General features: G+C 36.6%; 1 protein-coding gene across 1 annotated transcript; it reads right to left on the bottom strand.

The window, feature by feature from the left end:
• Window positions 1–2,208: 2,208 nt before the first annotated feature.
• On the bottom strand, window positions 2,209–16,500 carry HELRODRAFT_73987 (hypothetical protein; the record flags this gene model as incomplete). Its single annotated transcript, XM_009014788.1, has 30 exons — window positions 2,209–2,268; window positions 2,666–2,773; window positions 3,057–3,156; window positions 3,243–3,328; window positions 3,659–3,724; window positions 4,589–4,742; window positions 5,039–5,134; window positions 5,558–5,618; window positions 6,030–6,126; window positions 6,307–6,414; window positions 6,694–6,783; window positions 7,011–7,143; window positions 7,721–7,842; window positions 8,090–8,123; window positions 8,582–8,634; window positions 8,982–9,050; window positions 9,385–9,495; window positions 10,134–10,260; window positions 10,445–10,800; window positions 11,612–11,711; window positions 12,171–12,301; window positions 12,626–12,667; window positions 12,737–12,815; window positions 13,037–13,152; window positions 13,572–13,637; window positions 14,009–14,099; window positions 14,621–14,766; window positions 15,167–15,280; window positions 15,616–15,797; window positions 16,380–16,500. The coding sequence occupies 30 exons, from the start codon at window positions 16,498–16,500 to the stop codon at window positions 2,209–2,211; spliced, it is 3,219 nt and encodes a 1,072-aa protein (XP_009013036.1).
• Window positions 16,501–22,084: the final 5,584 nt, after the last annotated feature.

The raw sequence follows: 22,084 nt of genomic DNA, 5'->3' as shown, positions 1-22,084 counted from the left end.
TGTAACGCAACACTGAACGTTTATTATGGAGCAGTTGCATGTATGTTATATTATATATGCGAAATGTTATGTGTGGAATGAAATGCTTGTTGTTATTTGTCATGCATACAACTCAAAACTGAAAATAGTTTCAACGATAAATATTTCATTTGGATACGTTCGTTGTTGAATCTACTCAGAATTCTGGGAAACATCACCAACACGAAATCGGATCTCAATAACACGAACATAAAATCCTCATTTTGATTAATTTATTGCAATCATATAAACACTAAACATAACGTTTACAGAAACAAAATTTGATTAAACAAAGTTGAAAAAAGTGAGAAAAAGTCGAATGCAATTAAATCTCTCATCGATAAGATAAATAGAAACAAATAATATCTTTTGCAGCTGCCTAGCCTGATAAATTTCGTAATTATAGCCGATAACAAAATTCATAACTCGTGCAAAAATTGCGAAACAGCATTCGCGTTGTAACAATATAATGAAATTTTAAAAATGTTTTGAATAAAAAAATAATTGGAACAACAAACTATTTCCCCAACATGTTCTAACAGGAAATCTGTTTAAAACGAAAAATAGACACACACACACAAACACACGCACACACACAAGCACACACACACAGGCACACACACACAAGCACACACAGGCACACACATACACACAGGCAGCAATAATAAGCACATGAAGATTAATATCGTCAATATCATCACGTCGTGCATTGCATCTTGTTGGATTGTTAGCTGAATAAACAAGCTTGTTTGTTTAATTCCGTCGACAATACAACGATTGGCGTTGATATTCCCATTATTTACTGCTTCCATAAACTCCACCACCAGTCAAGATTTCCACGTGATGCGCTTTTCCGTTAAATAATTTGTAATAGGCTTCCAGGAATAAACTGGTCAGCGCATAAGTTCGGTGGCCGTGGTTGTACAAAAGATGAACGTGGGAAGTTGCGAAGGGGTTTATTTTTGTTTGCAGTGTCGATGGGATTGCATGGAATCAGTTGCTGTTTTAAATCAATTTTTATGTACTTTGAGGCTTTAAGTGTTTTTATGACTTGTCCAAAATGTTATTTTGGCTAGTAGTGGTCAAAAAGTAGAGCAAATAAATGGACAATGGAAGTAGAATGTTAAGAGTTCGTTCATAAGAAAAGTTAAGTCAATTTAAATTTAAACTGAAAGCTAAATCTTGTGATAATTTTGCGTTAACACTCGCATGCACTGCACACACAAACTGTGTGAACAATTGCATCAGGATAAAACTCCACCACAAGTAACGATGGCGTATTTTTATTGGACACGTCAGGCAGCAACGTCAACCGGTCAGTTTCATTACACACTGTTGCCGATCGTTGTTACAGGCTGGCTATTTCGTTTGGCTACACTTAACGGATTTAGCACCTATAACATTCATGTTATCTATCAAATATCAATGTATTGAAGAGGCATGTTAATGTTAGCGTGGCCACTTTTACCGGTTTCTACGTATATATAACAGCCACAGCGGCATGCTAATGCTAGGTAGTGGATACTCAACGCCACTTTTGGTTTGACCTCTCTTTGTGCCACTTTTGGTTTGACCTCTCTTTGTGCCACCGTGCCATGATTATTTTCACCTTCTTGAAATTTATTTTCCAGCCAGTTTCGGGCCGCTCCAAAAAAAGATTTCATTGTTAGTTGTAGCGTAGTATTCGTTAGGGTGGTTATAATTTCATTATATTAAGCTCTGAAGCACTCAAAGTATTTTTTTAGTAATTTATATAATTAAGTACAACAACTGAAGACCAAATATGTAGAATGTTTTATCGTGGGTACCACGAGATATCATTGTATAAAATGTACATAAAATTTTCAAAAGTTGAAACCGTTAGATGAACGAAAATCAGAAACAGTTCATGAAATGCAATTTTCGACGATTTGAATTACTTAATATCTTGCCTAAATCTGCTACGACAGCATAAACATTAAAATAAAATTAAGTCAACTGAGTTCTGTTCATGAAGATCTGGTGAAATACATACGAAAATTCAACGAGATTATAGCGTCAAACATCTGAGACATCCCAAAAAGACGACGAATGCATACGTAGGTTGAAAATAATTAAAATAAAGAGAACTTATACGAGGACAAATAATAAAGAAAAAATGAAAAAAAGAAACTGCGACAATTAATTATTCACTAGTTTTTTTTTCAATTTTTACATATAGGCGGCCCAGCCAAAATACATTTGGCATAAGTTTTTCTCATCCGTGGCTTCCTGTAGAAAAAGGTCAAAGGTCATTCAATGTATACAGACATTATTTTATTTAAATTTATTTTATAAGGATTCTAAAATGTACATTCTAGTATCTTTAATATGTAAATAGAAAAGAAAAGTTAAAATTTAAAAGATATATGTAAATAAAAAATATCAAACAATAATTTATTGCACATATTAAAACAAAAATAACGGAGTTTTTTTTTTAAAAAAATAAAATGAATAGTTAGTAAAGAGAATGCATGCAATCCTTAACATCGCTCTTTCAAACACGTTTCATTCACTTATTTGTTCAACTCTATTGAAAATGTTCACCTCCTTTTCAATTAAAACGACGTTAACACATATTTTCCTTTAATGACACAATTTTTAATCTTAACTCGGTCTCAAAAATAACCTTGATAAGACTGCTAACTTGACCCTCCACGGACAGAGGAAATCCAATCATCTTGCTCTTCAGCGAGCCTCTCAGTCTGTTCTCGATGTTATTTACGTGTGTCTGAGCCTAAAAGTGAAATTTATCTCTAGTTATTCATTTATTTATTTATGTATTTATTTACTTATTTATTTATTTATATATTTCAACTCAAAAATTTCACTACAACATAAAAATCGAGAAGAATGACATGATTGGATGATAAGAAGAATTGATTCTTGTTAGTTAGTCAGTTAACTAGTTATGATAGTTAGAGTTAGTCAGTAAGTTAGTTAGGCGGGCCACCATTTAAAAACACATCCTACTTGGACGAACACACACACGCACACACACACAAACCCAACCACTGCACCTGTTCATTTCTGATCTCTCCGGTCTCTTTCGGGTTGTTCCTACCACCGGCTGGCTTCTTCCATTCGACCAGGGGATCAAATATGAAGGTCTTTAGGACGCTGTTAGTCACGTGGTACGGTACGGAAGTCAGTCATGTTGCTAATGTGGTAAAAAAAGTGGTAAAATGTGGAAAGGCGCCACCTACCTCATCAGGGAGTCCATCTCCTCCCTCATCACCCTCATAGTGACCTCACATGACTTCCGGAATATGCCCTCGTAACCCAGTGCCCCCTGTTTTATTAAATAAATAAAAAAAAAATAATAATTTTTTTTTTACAATTCTTTCTTTTGTATTGTACATTTCAACAAGGTATCGACAACTGACACAGTGTGTATTTATATACGAGCTAACCAAAGCGTCATATAAATTGAATAAAATCGTAACGGTAAAATATATGTGATGAAATAGGAAAAATATCATCGTAAGTGTTGTTAATATTAATAGGAAAAAAATCAAATAATTTCCATGTTCTGATCATAAATAATGTCTTTATTGGTCGTATATTTATAGGAAAATGGTTGAAAGGTTAAAAAGTTCAAAGGTCAAAAGGTTATCCCGACCATAGCGTCGATCATGTTGTGGGTTAGTCGGAATGGTACAAGCTCTGGGTAGTCAAACTGCTCACCCTGGCGTGTGAAATTAAAATTAAATTTCTAATCTGACAATCGATCAATCAATTAATACTAATTAATTAATTAACTAATTATGTAATCGATTAAATTACGATTAATTATATTACATAGAATAGATAATCATAAAAAATCTGAAATGATAATGATAATACTGATGTTGATGATAACAAACAGCAGATGAATACACACCACACACACACATACACGCACGCACACACGCACACACACACGTGAGTGCATACCATTCAAGTTCTGTCTTGTTTACATTAAAACTTCTTACAGAATCATTCAGACGCAATGAAATCCCAAGTGCCGAACGATTTATAAAAATTAACAGGTTGAACTATCACTACTTACAATAACTTTAAACTGTCAATCAAAACATTCAACTCTGGTTGCAAGTTAACCACTAGTGCTAGGACGTAACTAAACCGTTAAGGGAACTTCATAAACTTTTTTCATTACGCTTCTTTCAACCGCAACAGAATAACGTAACGATCACAGAATGAACAATGGTGGTAAAGAAACTTAAGTACCATTTGTACGCACGATATATTACAAATGCCGACATTCGACTGGCTGAAAACTGCAACGTTTCGACATCTATTGACAATATCTGTTTAATAATTCCTACTTCAACTTCTTGACTAGGGCTGTCTGAGTTAATTGAAGCCCTTCACAAACGCCGCACAAATGAACAAACATCGGCGCGAACGAGGATTGAACCGGCAACCCACCGTAGAACAGACCGACTCCGCACCGCTAGACTATAATATTTTAATCCGATTTATTAAAAAACCAAATTACGCGAAGAAAAATATTACAAAAACGAAATTGAAACTAAAGAGAGGAACGAACCTTGTTAAATAAGCAACTGAAATCAACATGGACGCAATCGCCGCAGGTTGAATCGAAAAGGATGTTCTCGCCGTGCCTGTCCCCCAAACCCAGGATGTAGCCCACCATGCTCATCACGGCCGTCGTTCGACAGTAAGAAAGTCTCGCGCTGTACCTGGGGTGGTGATGGGGAGGGAGGTGGTGAGAGGAGGGGGTGATGATAAGTAGGGGAGAGGTGATGGTAAGGAGGGAGGTGATGGTAAAAATGATATATACAGTCGGTCAGGATGCATCGTGCAATCGTTGTCGGCATCATCGTCGTTATCATCATGACCGTCCGCAGGCAGCCTGCCCTCAAATCAACCCATCAACAAGCTCAACCACACAATTCAATCAATCAATCAACCAGAAAACAAACCGACCAATCAAAAACTCAACTCATCCAACTAACCAGCCAAACAACCAACCAACCACGAAGCAGGATCTGTGAAGGTCTTGACGAACCACTCACTGAAGACGGGTGGATGTCGAGTGAGGAGTTTTTCTTTGAAGATCATCAACTTCTTCCTGTTTCATAACAATCAACCTTTCAAATCATCAACCGGTCAAGCAATCAATCAATCAATCAATCAATCAGTCGAATTTGCTCGCCTTCCTGACCCTAAATTTTCTAGCACTAGACAAGTGAGAAGTTAGCTCAGAAGACGAGAGTACCACGTCTCACGTTTTTATTGCGTACTCACCTGGTTCAAATGCTAGCGTAGCAAAACCTTAAAACTATCAGATGTTATGCTCACATACAAATTTAAATGTATGTCGTGTGTTACAGACTTCGCATCAAAATCTGAACTCGTATGTAAGGAGCTTTATATAATAAGCAGTCCAATAAAGAAGCCGTGCAAAAATTAAATATATGGACCAAGAACAAAAAGATGTATTCTACAGCAAACTGAATAGAGAACATGTGGATGAATAAGCCAAGAGACTAACTCAATTATTTCTTTCGGTGCAGTCTGTAGTAACTTGAGCTCCTTACCAGACATGTACAAGCCTGTGTGTGTGTGAGTGTGTGTGTGTGTGAATTTGTGCGCGCGTGTCTGTGAGTACATATGTTGTGTTTGTGAGTGTGTGAAGATGATGTGTTGTTTCTTGACTTTAAAAATTATTCCAGTGATAAGTTTGAAAAAAATAATTTTAACAAATCAAAAAACAAAACAAATGAACATAAGTAAACATGCACATAGCACAACCAACACACACACACACGCACACACACGCATATACACACACACAAGCGCGCAAACAAATGTCCAAATAAACAGATAAAAATAAAATCTCAACTTATAAAGTGCCCCATGTAGTATAGCATTTAATTCATGGAGACTCCTAAGCCCAGCGCCAGACAAACCCCTAAAAATTTTTTTATGATAACACCTCCACCCATGAAAAAAATAGTACCCACCCTTCTCCTTGTACAGTTTGAGTAGGATCGGCCTCAAGCCCGTCGTGTTAGGGACCCACTCAAGCATGCCACAATCCTCGTCCAATGGCGTCACTGTCTGCAATCACATGATGAGTGGAGTGATGATGGTTATGACGGTGATGATGATTGTTGGTCACGGTGATATCACGCAAGAAATGAAGAACTTTGATGAAGATGAGGACACCGATGACTATGAGAACAGTTTCGGCAGTTGCAACAAGAGGATAGAAGATCAAATAAATATTGATGGACTAACGAAGGTTCTAATATGAAGATTTCTCCGTCTGGAGTTGAAGTTCTTCTTGAGGCATCTGTTGACGATGCCTGTGAACTCCATGAGACGTGCGTCTTTCCTCAAATCATCCTTTTGCCGAGTGTGTGTGTGTGTGATTGTGTGATGAGTATTCGAAGAAAAAGTGGATGAACTCTCATTGAAGCGAATCAACCATTCAATCAGCTAGATATTCAACAATCTACAAAGCCTACCTTTGAATCAGTTCGCAAAAACAACTGACCGACTAGCAAACTAATCAACCAGCCAGCCAATCAACCAGACAAACAACCAGCCAGCCAACCAACCAGCCATCCAATTAACCAACCAGCCAGCCAGCCATCCATTCAACCGACAAACCAACAAACTCACCTTAGGCTTACACAGCATGACGTATTTCTTGCCATCACTCCCTCTGAATGTCACCTTCTTTGGTTTTTGCAATGAAACAAGCACATCCACCTAGAACCACAAAGAATAAGACATAAAAATCCAAAAAAGACACCAGTGATTTACCAGAAAATGTATATGAACAAGAGAACATCAACAAACCACATCCCCGCCAAAATCAACATCGAAACGACTACAACAACGACGACAAAAACAACAGCAACAACAACAACAACGACACCAACACCAACAGCAGCAACAACACCAACAACGACAAAAACAACAACAACATAACCAACATAATCTTCGATACCAGCAATGTAAACTGCATTCCTCGTGCACTGGACTTGATCTGCTGACTCAGGGATTTGAACGTTGGGGAGGACCGGAGTCATCTGGCTCTCTAGAGGCATCAAGATCTGGCTCAAGTCTCTTTAAAAATGTTTGTATGTTTCTTTGTATGTATACACAACTGCATGTGTGTATATGCAATCAACCAATCAATCAATCAATCAATCAATCAATCAATCAATCAATCAATCAATCAATCAATCAATCAATCAATCAATCAATCAATCAATCAATCAATCAATCAATCAATCAATCAATCAATCAATCAATCAATCAATCAATCAATCAATCAATCAATCAATCAATCAATCAATCAATCAATCAATCAATCAGTCTTCGTTTTGCGTCCAGAGACCCGGTTTCCCGAGGTAGGACGTTTGTATGTATATATGTTAGTATGTATGCACAACTGCATGTGTGTATGTATGTGTGTGTGACGATCGTTGGATGCTACAAAACTGGCGTTGGAAATATAGAGAGATCATTGAAGATTATAACATTAGTGTCTGTAGTAACGAGCGTCAAAGCTCACAATAATATAGATAAAAAAAAACAAATAAATAAATTAATTAATTAAAAAATAGATAAATCTATCAATAAAACAAATGTAAATAAATTAACCAATAAATTAAAGTAACAAAAAACAAATTATACTAACTTATCAGATAGGAACCTGAATAGTGGCTTGAAGATGTGTGATATGTTGACCGTCGTTGATGATGTTTCCTTCAGGTCTTTGTTGCACAACTCGATCAAGAAGTCTGCAAATTTTGTTGAGTCCTAAGTAAAGTGAATAAACAAACAAACAAATAAATAAACAAAAGAAACATGGCAAATATTAATAATGATAAAAGCCTCAGGTAACTAAAAATCTTGAAAAAAATGCATATATGACAGCAGAATCAACTGTGTATGTAAATAGCAATAAGAAAACTACATAACAAATAACCCTGACCTTATTTAACTCGAAGCTTTTGTTTAATGGGATATATTAAATAAAATGATTTAAATTAGAAATTAAACTAACGTGAAGGAACTTAGTGAGTTCGGGTTTCACAGATCTGAAATGGGACCAAAAAAAATTCAATCACAAGAAATTAATTTTAAATGAAATAAATAAAATAAATAAATAAATAAATAAAATACAATAAATAAACAACGAAAACCTAAAATAAAAAATTGAAAAATGACAAGATTAGCAGTAATTATAAACTTTTAGGTGACATTGATTAATTTTATATGATGAAATTGTAGATATGGAAACTTTAAAAATAAAAAAAACTCAAATGCAATCGTGAAAAATGTGAAAAAAGAAATACAAACAATGTCATAATTACATACGGTTTTACTCCTTTGAAAATTTATAAAATTCATAAAAAGACAATTAGTAAAATTCTTAACGCAATAATTAACAATAATTATATAATAAATTACTTATTATTATTATTGTTATATAATTAATAATATAATAACGTAAAAAAAAATAAAAAAGCGAAAAAGGGAAAAAAAAGAAGTCGACCTAGCTTTGTTAAAGATTTCCTGACACTTTCTGCTCCTTACTTGGTAGGAGGACTATTGTTTGATTGGTTGATTGATTGATTGGTTGGATAGTTTATCGACTAATTAATTGGATGGTCAATTAATTGAATGCCCGAGTGATTGGATGGATGGCTGGTTGATTGGTTAATTGGATGAATAATTAACTGATAGATTGGCTGGTGGTTGTTTGAGTGACTGATAAATGGTTCTTTGAGTATTTGATTGACCAAATGGAATTAGTTGACATAGGATCTAAACACTCATCCATCTATCCATCCATCATTATTCATTTTTCTACCCATCCGTCCAACATTTCATTTATTATCCCTCCTTCCATCCATCCACCCATCCATCTATCCATCCATCCATCATTCCTCCACCTTGGACACCGCCACCATCAACCACATGGCTTGTTGCGGATAATCTCGTAGCACCTTCACCACAATATCCTGCAAAGTGAGAGTATGAAATCTAAGCAATGATTGACTTCTTCAAGCCGATTTTTAACAACTTTAAAATTTTAAGTTTAAATTATTTAGTGAAATTAATTAATTCTAAATGAAAATAATTATGGAAATTTAATCAAGCTCTAATTAGAATAATCGAGAATATTTTAACTTTTCTAAACGGAAATCTAAAACATTTTAAACTTCACTAAATTTATTTATAAAATTTTTTATATCTCACCAACCGACCAGCCAGCCAATCACCCAACCAGCCAGCCAGCCAACCAACTACCCAACCAGCCAGCCAGCCAACCAATCAACTAGCCAGCCAGCCAACCTTCAAAAGATTGAAGACATCAATTCTAGTGTGGCATATTCGAGATATTAATTGAGGTAGAACGACAAGGAGTTGAAATGAAGACAGCCTCGACCTTGCTGTGTTCACCGCCTGTTAGTTTACACACATAGAAACATTTTTACTTCAAATTCTCTATATTTTTATCTTGAATGTTAAATTGAAAACTAAAATTATTTAAACATTTTAATCAAATTAAATGTACATAAACGTATTTAGATGATAATCAATAAAAACCTCTTTTCAAATGGTTTACCAAACAAATGTCTACACATACATACATGTATATATACACGCGTATGTGTTCATATATACACGTATATGTATATGCATATATACACGCACATGTGCATCTCACCATGGGGAATATATAAATCCAAACACACACAAATATAAATGGACGATAAGTTGAGTCAAATAACCCTTAATAAAACTAAACAACCCACAAGCGATGATGAACGGGCAGTAGTCAACAACGCAGCCTAAATACGCAGAGTAAATGTCGAAGCATGACAATGTGGATAGATATTTTCAGACCATATTTTATTTTATATCAGCGAACTTAACGGTTTGTTTGAGTGTCAGAACGCGGAAGATATAAAACAAGATATATATAAGATATAGATAAAAAGCACGATTTATAAGATACAGATACAAGAGAAGATATATAGGATATAGAAACAGATAAGATGCAATTAACACCAAGTTCGCCATGCCATCGCCAGTCAAACCTTATTAATCTTGTCGATGTTTTCCTCCGAGTTGCCCGCCTCTGCCGTGAAGTCCAGCCAGAGCGTAAGGAGGCGTGGTAGTGATTGGTAGATGAAGTGGTTGCCGAACGTCAGTGACTGCATGAAGCTGCTGGTAGCTGCTGCTATGATGTTGCTGGCGTGTGGCGATGGTGGTGGTGACGTAGGTGACGATGACGATGGTGAAGGTACAAAAAAAAGAGTAGGAATGCGTTATACGTGTAAATGTGCTATAAATGCTTTTAGCTAGGAAAAATGCAACAACACATTATCAACAAACAACAACACGCAACTCAAAGCCCACGAAAACCAACCATCGCTTATCTTCAACATCCTTCTTATTATCACCCTCAATGATGTTGGTCTGCAACTTATCATAGAACTTGCCCATGTAGAAGAAAATTTCCTCAGACTTCTGGTTCAGCTCCTTAGCCTCCTTGAACATTTGCAGCAGGTTGTGCACCTCTAAGCTTGATGTCTCGTCACTGTATCGAGTCAGCTGCAACAGAAGCTGTTTGTGGTTGTTGTGATGATGGGACTGATGATGAAGCTGATGTTGAGAAGATGATGTTGAAGTTGTTGATGGGACTGATGATGAAGCTGATGTTGAGAAGATGATGTTGAAGTTGTGGTTGTTGTGATGATGGGACTGATGATGAAGCTGATGTTGAGAAGATGATGTTGAAGTTGTTATGACCAAGATGACTGTTGTAGTTTTTTTAACGTTTATATTGTCATCAATTGAAATTCATAATATATCAAACCAGTACAAGTTACAATTCGATAAAATTATTTCTCTCCAGATAGGGCTGAAAAATTATAACGATTTGAATGCAGGCAACTGCAAACCTTCCCAAGCTGATTTCTCTCCTCTCCCGGAACGTTCTTCAACTGCTTGTCGCTAGAGAGCCTCTTGTAAGCCTTCTCTAAGCTGCTGCGAGCCTCGTCTACGTCTCCCTGATTAACACGACATAACGGCTACAATAGAAGCTTCAGCAAATTTGAATACGTAATCTAGGCAATATATGTACATCAACAACAAAAGTTAAAACACTATCTATAGGTTAAAAGGTCAATCTCTCTCTTAACACACACACACACACACACACACACACACACACACACACACACACACACACACACACACACACACACACACACACACACACACACAAACATCGTACATGAAAGCACGCATCAAACACACAGCAAATGACTCTGCAATTGAACCCCCCAAACATTGCAAGACAGGACCAGACAGACGCCTCTAATCATTAGGCCATCGTTTATTTAAAGTGTAAAAAGTTAAAAAGACTAGCAACAATAAATACATTAGTACAACATCGTTAACAACAACAACATCAACAACAACATCATCACCATCAACAACATCAACAACAACATCATCACCATCAACAACATCAACAACAACATCATCACCATCAACAACAACAACAAACCCTATCCCAGAGCCACGAAGCCATCTCCATGCAGAAGTCTGCTTTGTGGTGATTGCCTGCACTCAACAGGCAACTGTGAGCCGTCTGCATCAACCCGTACCTTATGGGTTGTTTCATAATTAGTTTATTGATTGATTGATTGATCGATTGATTTATTGATTGATTAAATGTAAATAGAAATAATAATATATCTTCGTCAAAGACATTGGAATGTTATTGAAGCTGAAATTCAAAATCTCATTAGCAATCTAAATTAGTTAAGTCAATTACAACCTTTAAAAAATAATATTTATGGTTAAAAAGCCGTGCAAACCAGAACCAAACAAATTTTCGTGGATGATGATAACAATCTAATTAAACAATTAAAAACAAATGGATTGAACATGTATGTGAACAAACGAATGAACAAGTATCTGAACCAATGGACGAACATGAATCAGAACAAATGGATGAACAAATATGTGAACAAACGGATTAATACATCAGGTGAACATACTCTCTGGCCATCTTCGCCGACACGAGCCACCAATGGTTGATATCATTATTAAAATTGTGCAACGATGATGATAATGATGACGCTGACAGTGACGTCACTTCCGTCTTCGATGATTTCTTATCTTTCTTATCGCGCATCAGTGACAGCATGGCGCGCCTCAGATCCAAGATGGGAGATACGGTGCGGTAGGAGGGCTGGTGTTGTTTGTTGTTGTTGGTTGTAGCTGGTGTTGTTTGTTGTTGTTGGTGTTGTTGTTGTTACCGTTTATAATGTCTTATTGTAGTTATTTGAGTCTTAACTGTCATAGGTATTATTATTTTCTCCAGAACAAACTAACATAGAAAAATTATCACCATTTTATTTTTAAAAATCTCTCTCGGAAATCTTGACAACAAACCCACTGCGTATGTCTCTTTTCATTCGAATCCAGTCAGCGATGTAGCAATGCCAGGCACCTTAACCACTACACCAACGTGCCGCCGACATTAATGACATAATGTTGCAAATGAAAAACTTACTTGACATATTTCCAATCTCGCCGTCCACGTCTGAACCAGCTGCTGGTGTGGCTCATTCGAATGCTTCCTGTAGTAGCTATCGCCTTCGTCGTCTTCATCCAATAAAATCACATCCTCTCTCTTTGTCTTCCTCTTGTCGCTCTTGAATATATATGCGGCTGCTTCTTCCAGCTCGTTCAACATATGAAGTCTGTGCGCGTTTGTTTGTGTGCGTGCGTATCCATGTGTGTGTGTGTGTGTGTGTGTGTGTGTGTGTGTGTGTGTGTGTGTGTGTGTGTGTGGGTGGGTGGGTGCGTGTATTACATGCCGTGTTCATCAGATTAGACGGAGTAATTATGAAACAGAACAGAGCAAATAAATCAGAGTACATGGAGCAGTTGACCTTGGCCCTGATCTAACCCTAACTCTAACCTGACGACACTTTCGTAGCCCCTACTGTAGGAGCCCACCTCCATGCTGGCCGCCGATAGGGGAATGATTAGGTTCAACCTCAGTGGGGTCATTGAATGGTGGAAACTTTGCGCATCCTGAATGAATGAGGGGGTGAATGATTAGATGAATGAATAGATGAATGAGTGAGTGGGTAATAAAATAATATTTGAATTAGTGAGTAAATAAGTGAGAAAATGAATAAATAAGCCATGGAGACTATCTCCAGCCTGACTGATTAAACGAATTGGTGATGAATGAATGAATGATTGGATGCGTGAGTGAATGAATTAATTAATTAATAAATAAATAAATTAACGAAAAAATATTGTGGGTGAGTCAATAAATGAATGAATGAATGAATAATGATAGCTGCAATAAGACGAACAAGATGAACAGATAAAGTTACCACGATAACAATAAAAAAAATATTAATAATAATAATATAATAACAAAAATAATAAAAAATATAACAATAATAAGAATCATCATCATTATCATCATCATCACTACCAACTTTAGATTTAACAGCCATCAGGAGCTTTCCTAGTCCAACATTCCAATCTGTTGATGTCTTATCTTCCTGGTTTTTATGTGCATTGTATGTTGTTTGTGTTGTTGTTTGTATGTTGTTGTTGTATGTCTGTATGTAGATATGTATGTTGTTTGTTTGTTGTTGTATGTTTGCTTGCCTGTTTGTTTGTTGTTGATGTTTGTTTATTGATGTTTGTTTGTTTCTATGTATGTATGTATGTTGTTGAGGTTTGTTTGTTTCTATGTTTTTTGTTGAGGTTTGTTTGTTTTTTTGCCGCATGTTTATAGTTATGTGTTGTTTGCATGTTGTTTGTTGGCGTATGTAGTTGTTATTATGTTTACAGTTGATATGAGTTGTTTGCATGTTGTTTGTTGGTGTATATAGTTGTTGTTCATGGGATAAGCAATAGTAGGACATACAGTATCGAGGTATTGTTCCAGTAGATCCCAATGTCCCAGCTTCCACGATGCTTCCACTCTGAATCTGTTCAACTCTTTCAGTCGCGAGGAACTAGAAGATGTTCATTGCCCATTCATTGATATTCACATTTCGATAGTTAAGATTTGGAATTATATCCGTAAGAAATGATGTTGAATAAATTGATGCAGAAGAAAAAAAATAAAAATTAAGGGGTCGCGCAACGAATACAGCAACCAATGAATACATAAATGCATATTTGATTGAAAATGGTCCAACAAAGGCTAAGTAATAATTTTCTGTTTGCTTTCAGATTAACGAATAATGCAATAATTACAAAATGAAAAAGGAGAAATGAACAATTGGAATTTGTGAGCTCAGAAACATTCATTCTTCACAAACTGCCAACATGCCAAATAAAACCCACAATATAAATAACATCAATCACAATGATGAAAAAGGCACTCTACAAATAAAACATCAATCAACCAACCAACCAACCAACCAACCAACCAACCAACCAACCAACCAACCAACCAACCAACCAGCCAGCCAACTAACCAACCAACCAACCAACCAACCAATCAACCAAACAACCAATCAATCGAACTCACTCCTCGCCGATCATTCCATTTGTGAGACTGAGTACAGAGTTGAGTTCTCCATGTTGGATCTTATTCCTGAGGTGTCCCATTCGGAGTTTCATGTTGTTTGGCTCCATCTGGATGGCCCGATCGTAGCAGGTTGAGGCGTCCGATAGCTGGCCTTTGTGAAAGGAGGAAGGGGTGGTGGTGTTTCATTTAGTCATTGAAAAGATGAGATGGTCGAATTGTTAAATTTTTGTTGATTAGTTTAGATAATCAAAATGAGATTTTGTTAGCTAAAAATTAAAGATTCGAGTAGACTAGGAAAAAACCGATCAGTCAAACAGTCAAGAGATCTATCAGCGCCAACCAAACTTACCGAAAAGCGAACAAGCTAGCTAACCAATCAACCAACTAGCCAGCTGTTTAACTAGTGTAACCAACCAATCAACTAGCCAGCCAACCAGCCTATTAACCAACCAAAAGACTGACCAATCGACACAACGTTCAATCAGCCAACTAATAAACCAACCAACTGACCAATCAACCAACCAACCAACTAACTGACCAGCGAACCAACTTACCGACACTTTCATAGGCTAGTATTTGTTGAGTGAGTGAGGGGTGCGAGTCCTGCATGGACATCAGACCAGCCACCCCGTCTGGCTCGTCCAGTGCTATGTACAGTTTCTATCCGTGTTTATATAAATTGCATTGCATTGTTATAATCATTGAAACGAACAAAAACATCTTAATGGAGTATGAAAGATTTCGGGGATTTTTTTGCAATCGAATCCGGTTACTGCAACGCGAAACCAGGTGCCTCTAACAATGGCACCACCTCCCATCCAATTATATTAACATCATGATGAAACATAATTTCAATTGTTGGACTTAAACCCTCAACGTTTTTAACGTTCAATTAATGACTATTTTTTCAGTTTCATCATAATTGCGGCGTAGATAATAAATAATTAGAACGAAAACGAACGTACCAGTAAGAAATCCATGGACTGATCGTCGACCAACGATGAGGAAGACGACGACGAAGATGATGGCAATGATGACGACGACGACGATTTGATGTGTTGTTCGTGGTGGAAGAGGGACCTGGTGTAGGCGCCGCAGTTGAAGGAAGTGATGGAGAGGACGTGTTGAGGAACACGAGATAGGAACGATCCCAGCAGGGATATGTTGTGCTCCGTTACTGTGACGTCATGTTATTGAGAGGAATAGCAAGGATCGTCTTTCTTAACACCACACCACATCACATTTCATCACGTTACATAATTTGCAGTTATAAAACCAAACCACACACATATACTCACACACACACACACACACACAACACACACACACACACACACAACACACACACACAATGAATTCTATACGCTGATTCTATCACAACATCAGTGCAATATCATTCATTTACTTAAGGCCTGTACAAAGATAAATAAATCCAACAAGTCATTTTCTAATGATATAATTGACAGCATTGAATACAATATCAAATTTGTCTGGTTAACATAAGCAATCGGTCAGTAACTCATAAACATTGTTTACATTCTCAAAACCATCAGACCATATCATACCAAAATTGTCTAGAGAGATAAAAACATTTATACAAAATATATACTAATAAAAAATAAAACCAAAAAAAGAAAATAACCAAACTCGACCGATGATCAAACAAAATTAATAAGAGAAATAACAATATTTCTACGAATTATATAAAAATATCCAAAAAAAATAACTAAAATCGGCAAAGAAAAAAAAATGACCAAACTTGACTTAACGGCCTTTGATGTAGGATTGCTGGCGTCAAGAGATACAGAGTGCAGTGTCTTATTATACCTCATCCATTTGTTTAGGTGGTCAAGTAAGGTGAAGGTTGTTTGCGCGCACATGTGTTTGATGTCGGATATGGAGATGTGTTGCTGCTGCTGTTGTTGCTGTGGCTGTTGTTGCTGTGGCTGCTGTTGCTGCGTGGTGTTGCTAACCCGCTGGTTGTTGCAGTCTTCCAAAATTGTGAGGATCTCTTGCAGGAGCTGGCGAGGATGGAGTTGGCGGATTCGGAAAAAAAAATTAATGTTGGATTTTGTAACGTTCTACGTACCTGCAGCTGTCCTAATCAAGTAACAACTAAACTAAAACAAAACCTAATTAATTTGTTAGTCATTAGTTAAACAACCAACCACAACTGATCAATCAACCAATCAATCAATCAACCAACCAAATAGCCAGCCAAAATAACCAACCAAACAGTCAATAAATCAATAAATAAACTAGTCAGTCAGCCAGTCAGTCATCAATCAGTCAACCAACCAGCCAACCAACCAACCAATCAATCACACAATCAACCAATCAATCACACAATCAATCACACAACCAATCAACTAATCAATCACACAACCAATCAATCAATCACACAACCAATCAATCAAGCAATCGATCGACTAACAGCGTCAACATGTTCCTTGTCGTTATCGAGGACGACCTGGGCGACGATGTCAGGCAGTAAGAACATTGAGATCTGCACATCCGACTTGATGACACCGCAGCAGGCATTACATATATTTCGACATTTCTCTTTTTTCAACTGCAAACGCATTTGGAAACTTGCGAGTGTACGTGTGCATATGTATGTGTGTGTGTGTGAATTTGTTTGTTTGTGTGCTAAAAAGTGTAACTTTTTTTTTGTGGTACCGTGGATCCGAGGTAGCCGGTGAGGGTGGTGATCCACCGATCAAATGTCCTCCCTCTGGCACTCCCATAGACTGGTCTCTTCATGTCTGCCCAACTGACCGAAGTGTTTATCACTTTGTACCTAGGAAAGTTTTTATAAGGTTTCATTCATTTATTTGCATCATTCCTTTATTCAACCTCTTCAGCGTCGTCGTCATCATATCATTTTTGTGGCCCCTACCCACCATTGCTGTTGTCAGCATTGCAATTTTTGTTGTTCTTCTTTACTAAACAGCTCTGACAGAAGCTGAACTGCTTTCGTATCATTCCTACATTTTCAAACTTTCATGTCACAAAGGCTGTACTATCCCATGACGTACATCTCGATGACAATACTGTCTGTTCCGGGCAGACAGTATTCGAACCAGGCCACTGCGTAACTGCACGAGGTATGGCACTTCTACCGACTGAGCTAACTCGCCGATCATAACTAAAGTCCATTATATTTTGATGCTAAATAATGTAACATTCACATATACATCATCATGGCTACCAATGTAATTTTTAACTTTGCAGTTGAAACGTTATTCTAGGCAGCTTCTTTGTTTTGTAACATTCATTCATTATCATTGTTATCTTCATTGCTATCATTATTTAAACTCCAGTCACTCATTAATTCATCCACTCGTTCAATCACTCACTCATTCTCCCTTCTTATCTCTCACTTATTTACTAATTAATTAGTAAAAAATCCGAACCTCGACTGAGTGAGTGGAGTGAGAATCTCGATGACATCATCGGAAAATTCACTCCACTTTTCACTAGAAGCTCCGAAGTTGTACAATCTCAACAGTTCCTGAATGGCGTAGGCTACGCAGTCCTTGGTTGGAGGAGAAAGATGAAACATGAAAGTCACAACTCCATCAACAAAGATCAAACCAGGTCTACAACATCAACAAACAAACAGACAACAATATCAACAAGCAGCAACGTGAACAAATGACGTCAACATAAACTGACCGACGTTATAAAGCCAACCAATTACAACTAACCAACAAACCAACCAATCACAACCAACCAACCATCTAACCAACCAACCAACCAACCAACCATTCAACCAACCAACCATCCAACCAACCAACCAACCAACCATCTAACCAACCAACCAACCAACCAACCAACCAACCAACCAACCAACCAACCAACCTGAACACTATCGTCAACTCTGAGAAAAGCCTTGGTCATCTCAACGATGAGTTGAACGCCATAATTTTCAGAATCCAAACTGAGTGCCCGCTGGTCCGAGCTCTTCTTATCAACCGTCGAAGACATCTCCAGTCTGATGTTTTTGTTTGTGGCGGTTAGTTGGGTGAGTTTGATACATTTCGTTTGAGGTTAGGTGGCGAATTATGTCAGTCACCGTCTCATTCGAGGTTTAAATTAGATCAAATGAATGGAGCAAATTAAGAGCTATTACTAGCCTGAGAAGTAAACTAATGAAACCGAACAAGATTTTACACGTTTTAAAAACAACCAACAAAAACATCTCATCTCATAAATATTACAAACATACATACACAAAAATGTTTCAACGTATGAATATTAAAACATTTGTACATAGACACAAACAAACATACACGCAAATAAACACACACTCCACACTCACATAAAAACACACTCACATAAACACACACACAAACACACAGACACACAATCACACACACACACACAAACGAACCTTCCAGGGTCAATTGCCCCCATCTCACCCAAACACTGACCAACTAAGTTTCTCACATTCGCATCTGGGTCCCTACAGGCTTGTAAAAACTGCAAAGCAATGAATAATGATAATAACTACAACTATAACAAAAATACGGCTAATATGAATAGAAGTAAGCCATACTACAACAGATGAATTTATGAAGACATCACATTTAGAAACAAAACAAATTTAAAATTTGAAATAAATGAATGATCGTCATCATCGCTATCACGACCGCCTACATCATCATCATCACCACCACCTACATCATCATCATCATCACTACCACCTACACTATCATCACTATCATCATCATCACCATGATCAGCTGACCAACCACGTCAATCATTTGGCCAATGATTGGATCAGCTGATTCCTTGGCCACCATTAAATTCTGGATGATCTTCTGTGTGCAATTTTGAAACAAATTTAATTTATATATTTATTTTATACATCAATGAGAATAAATAGGAACTAATACAAACATACGCGCGCGCGCACACACACACACACACACACACAAACATATATACATACTTTGCGCTTTTGAAAAGTTTTAAAGAGCGCTAGGATATAAATTCTCTAATAATAATACATACATACAAACATACATACATACATACATACATAAATACACACTCCTGACTGCAGTACGTATGTTTGCATATGTGTGTATAAGAAACAGACTTTGTTTGCCCTAATAAGCTCCTTCAGCTTCCTGAGGGCTGTATGTCTAACTTCCAACGAATCGTGACCCACACCTCTCAGCAATCTTTCCAGTAACTTTGCGACGTCCTTACAACTGTATTAGAGGGAAAATAAAAATTAAAAAAAAATTGATTGCGAATTTTCTTATTTTGCTAAATAATTTTCATTAATTTTCATAAATGTACACAATCACATTGTAGTGGTTCTTACACAGACCATAATCTTCTAAACCACTTTAAACCCCGTTATAATAATAATAATAAGAAATGTGATTACATATTCACACCAACATATATAATATCCCGAAAATCACATCGATGTATAACTTCAAGAAAAATTTATTTATTTATTTATTTATTATCATAATTCATCAATTTTTTTATTTATTTTTATTTTTTTATCTAATTCATCTATAATTTATTTATTATCATTATTTATTTATATTTATTTATTTATTTATATACCAATGATGAAATCAATTTGATGCGATATGATGACATCATCAAAACATCAACGCTATCACGAGACGGCACATCATATAAAATCACACACCAGTAAATCAGACTATGATTTTGTTGAAAATTGACGACGCATTGATTAAATTTTTTAAATCTTTAAAATTCTTAATAACTTTTTTTGATTTTCAATACGGGCACATTTCACCTAAGACGAGGTCATCATCATTCACGTTACGTCACGCTACGCTAATACAAAATCACATCAAAAACAAATCAACCACATAAAAATGGCATCAACACTTCACCCCAAAATCACCCAACCCCCCTCTCCTCATCAGCCAGACCCACCCACCCACCTAAACTCTCCTTCCTGGTACAGCCTGGCAACTTCTTGCACCTGCTTCAGTTCAGGTCGATTTGGAATGAAGAAGAGATCGCACAGATAGTCATGTAATTTCTCTCTTTAATTTATTTTCAGATTTATTTTTTCGTTCGTTCATTCATCCATTCATTCATTCATACATCCATCCATTCATTCATTCATTCATTCATTCATTCATTCATTCATTCATTCATTCATTCATTCATTCATTCATTCATTCATTTAATTCACTCATTTATTTATTTAGCTATTATCAATCGCCAGTTATAAGCCCAAAATTTTTCAGTAATAAAAACGATTTGAAGAAAAAATTTATCATGAGAGCATTTGGCGAGATTTCGCTACTCAACTATATGAACCATATAAAGAGAGAGAGAGAGACACAAGAAGCAAGAGGATGATTTTTAGTAGGTAGCCAAGTGATGGCTTACCTACCAAAATATGTTAAAGAGGCGTTATTTATCGGGCAGAATCAAATGAAAACAGCACTGGTGACAGCTTTTGCTATCTTTTGTTATATTACCACCATTCGAATCATCGTTGTCATCTCTCTAATCATCATTCTCTAATCATCTGATGACAATTATCTCAATTATCAGTCTATCAAACGGAAACGCTTCAATCATCTGGATCAATTAAGTCATCCCGATTTCAATTATTACAATCATTTCATTGATCAATCATTTAACACCTCAATCATTAAAATTATTTCTACAACCATCTTCAATCCTAGAAACCTATAAATTAAATTACTTTAGAGAGAGAGAGAGAGAGAGAGAGAGAGAGAGAGAGAGAGAGAGAGAGAGAGAGAGAGAGAGAGAGAGAAAGAGAGAGAAAGAGAAAGAAAGGTAGAGAGGAGAGAGAAAGAAAGAGAGAGAAAGAGAAAGAAAGGTAGAGAGGAGAGAGAAAGAAAGAGGGAAGTGGTGAGCGCAGGCCAGATCCATATGCTCCTATCCAGGCAGGTAACATAACAAAATAATAATAACCAAGTTTAATAAAAATAAATAAATAAACAGATAAAAATAATAATTAAGTAGTTAAAAATAATCAAAAATATTAATAAAAAATTAAATTGTAATTGGCAGCCAGACCTGTTCTCGACAATGAGGTAGTTCAGTACTTTCGTAACTTCATTAGTGGCCAGTGGCAGAACACTTTGTAAGGAGATGACAATCTGGGATAGGATGGGTCCCAGAGATGAAATATCCACTCTAGTGTATGCGTGTGGATGTGTGAGTGTATGTGTGAGTGTGGATGTATGTGTGTGTCTATGTGTGAGTATGTATGTCTGACTAAGCTGGTTAAAAACTAGTATGTGTGTGTGTATGTGTGTGTGGTTGTGTGTGCGCGCGCGTATATTAATGCGTTTATGTACGTGGTGTAAATGTGTGTGTGTATGTGGATGTGTGTATGTGGATGAGCGTGTGAATGTGTGTATATGTGTATGTAGATGTGTGTGTTTGTATGAGTAGATGTGTGTGTGTGTGTGTGTGTGT

The sequence above is a fragment of the Helobdella robusta genome (genome assembly GCF_000326865.2).
Source record: "Helobdella robusta unplaced genomic scaffold HELROscaffold_14, whole genome shotgun sequence".
NCBI classification, from domain to species: domain Eukaryota; kingdom Metazoa; phylum Annelida; class Clitellata; order Rhynchobdellida; family Glossiphoniidae; genus Helobdella; species Helobdella robusta.
Note: the sequence above shows the minus strand (reverse complement) of the source record. Positions and strands in the feature narration are given on the sequence as shown.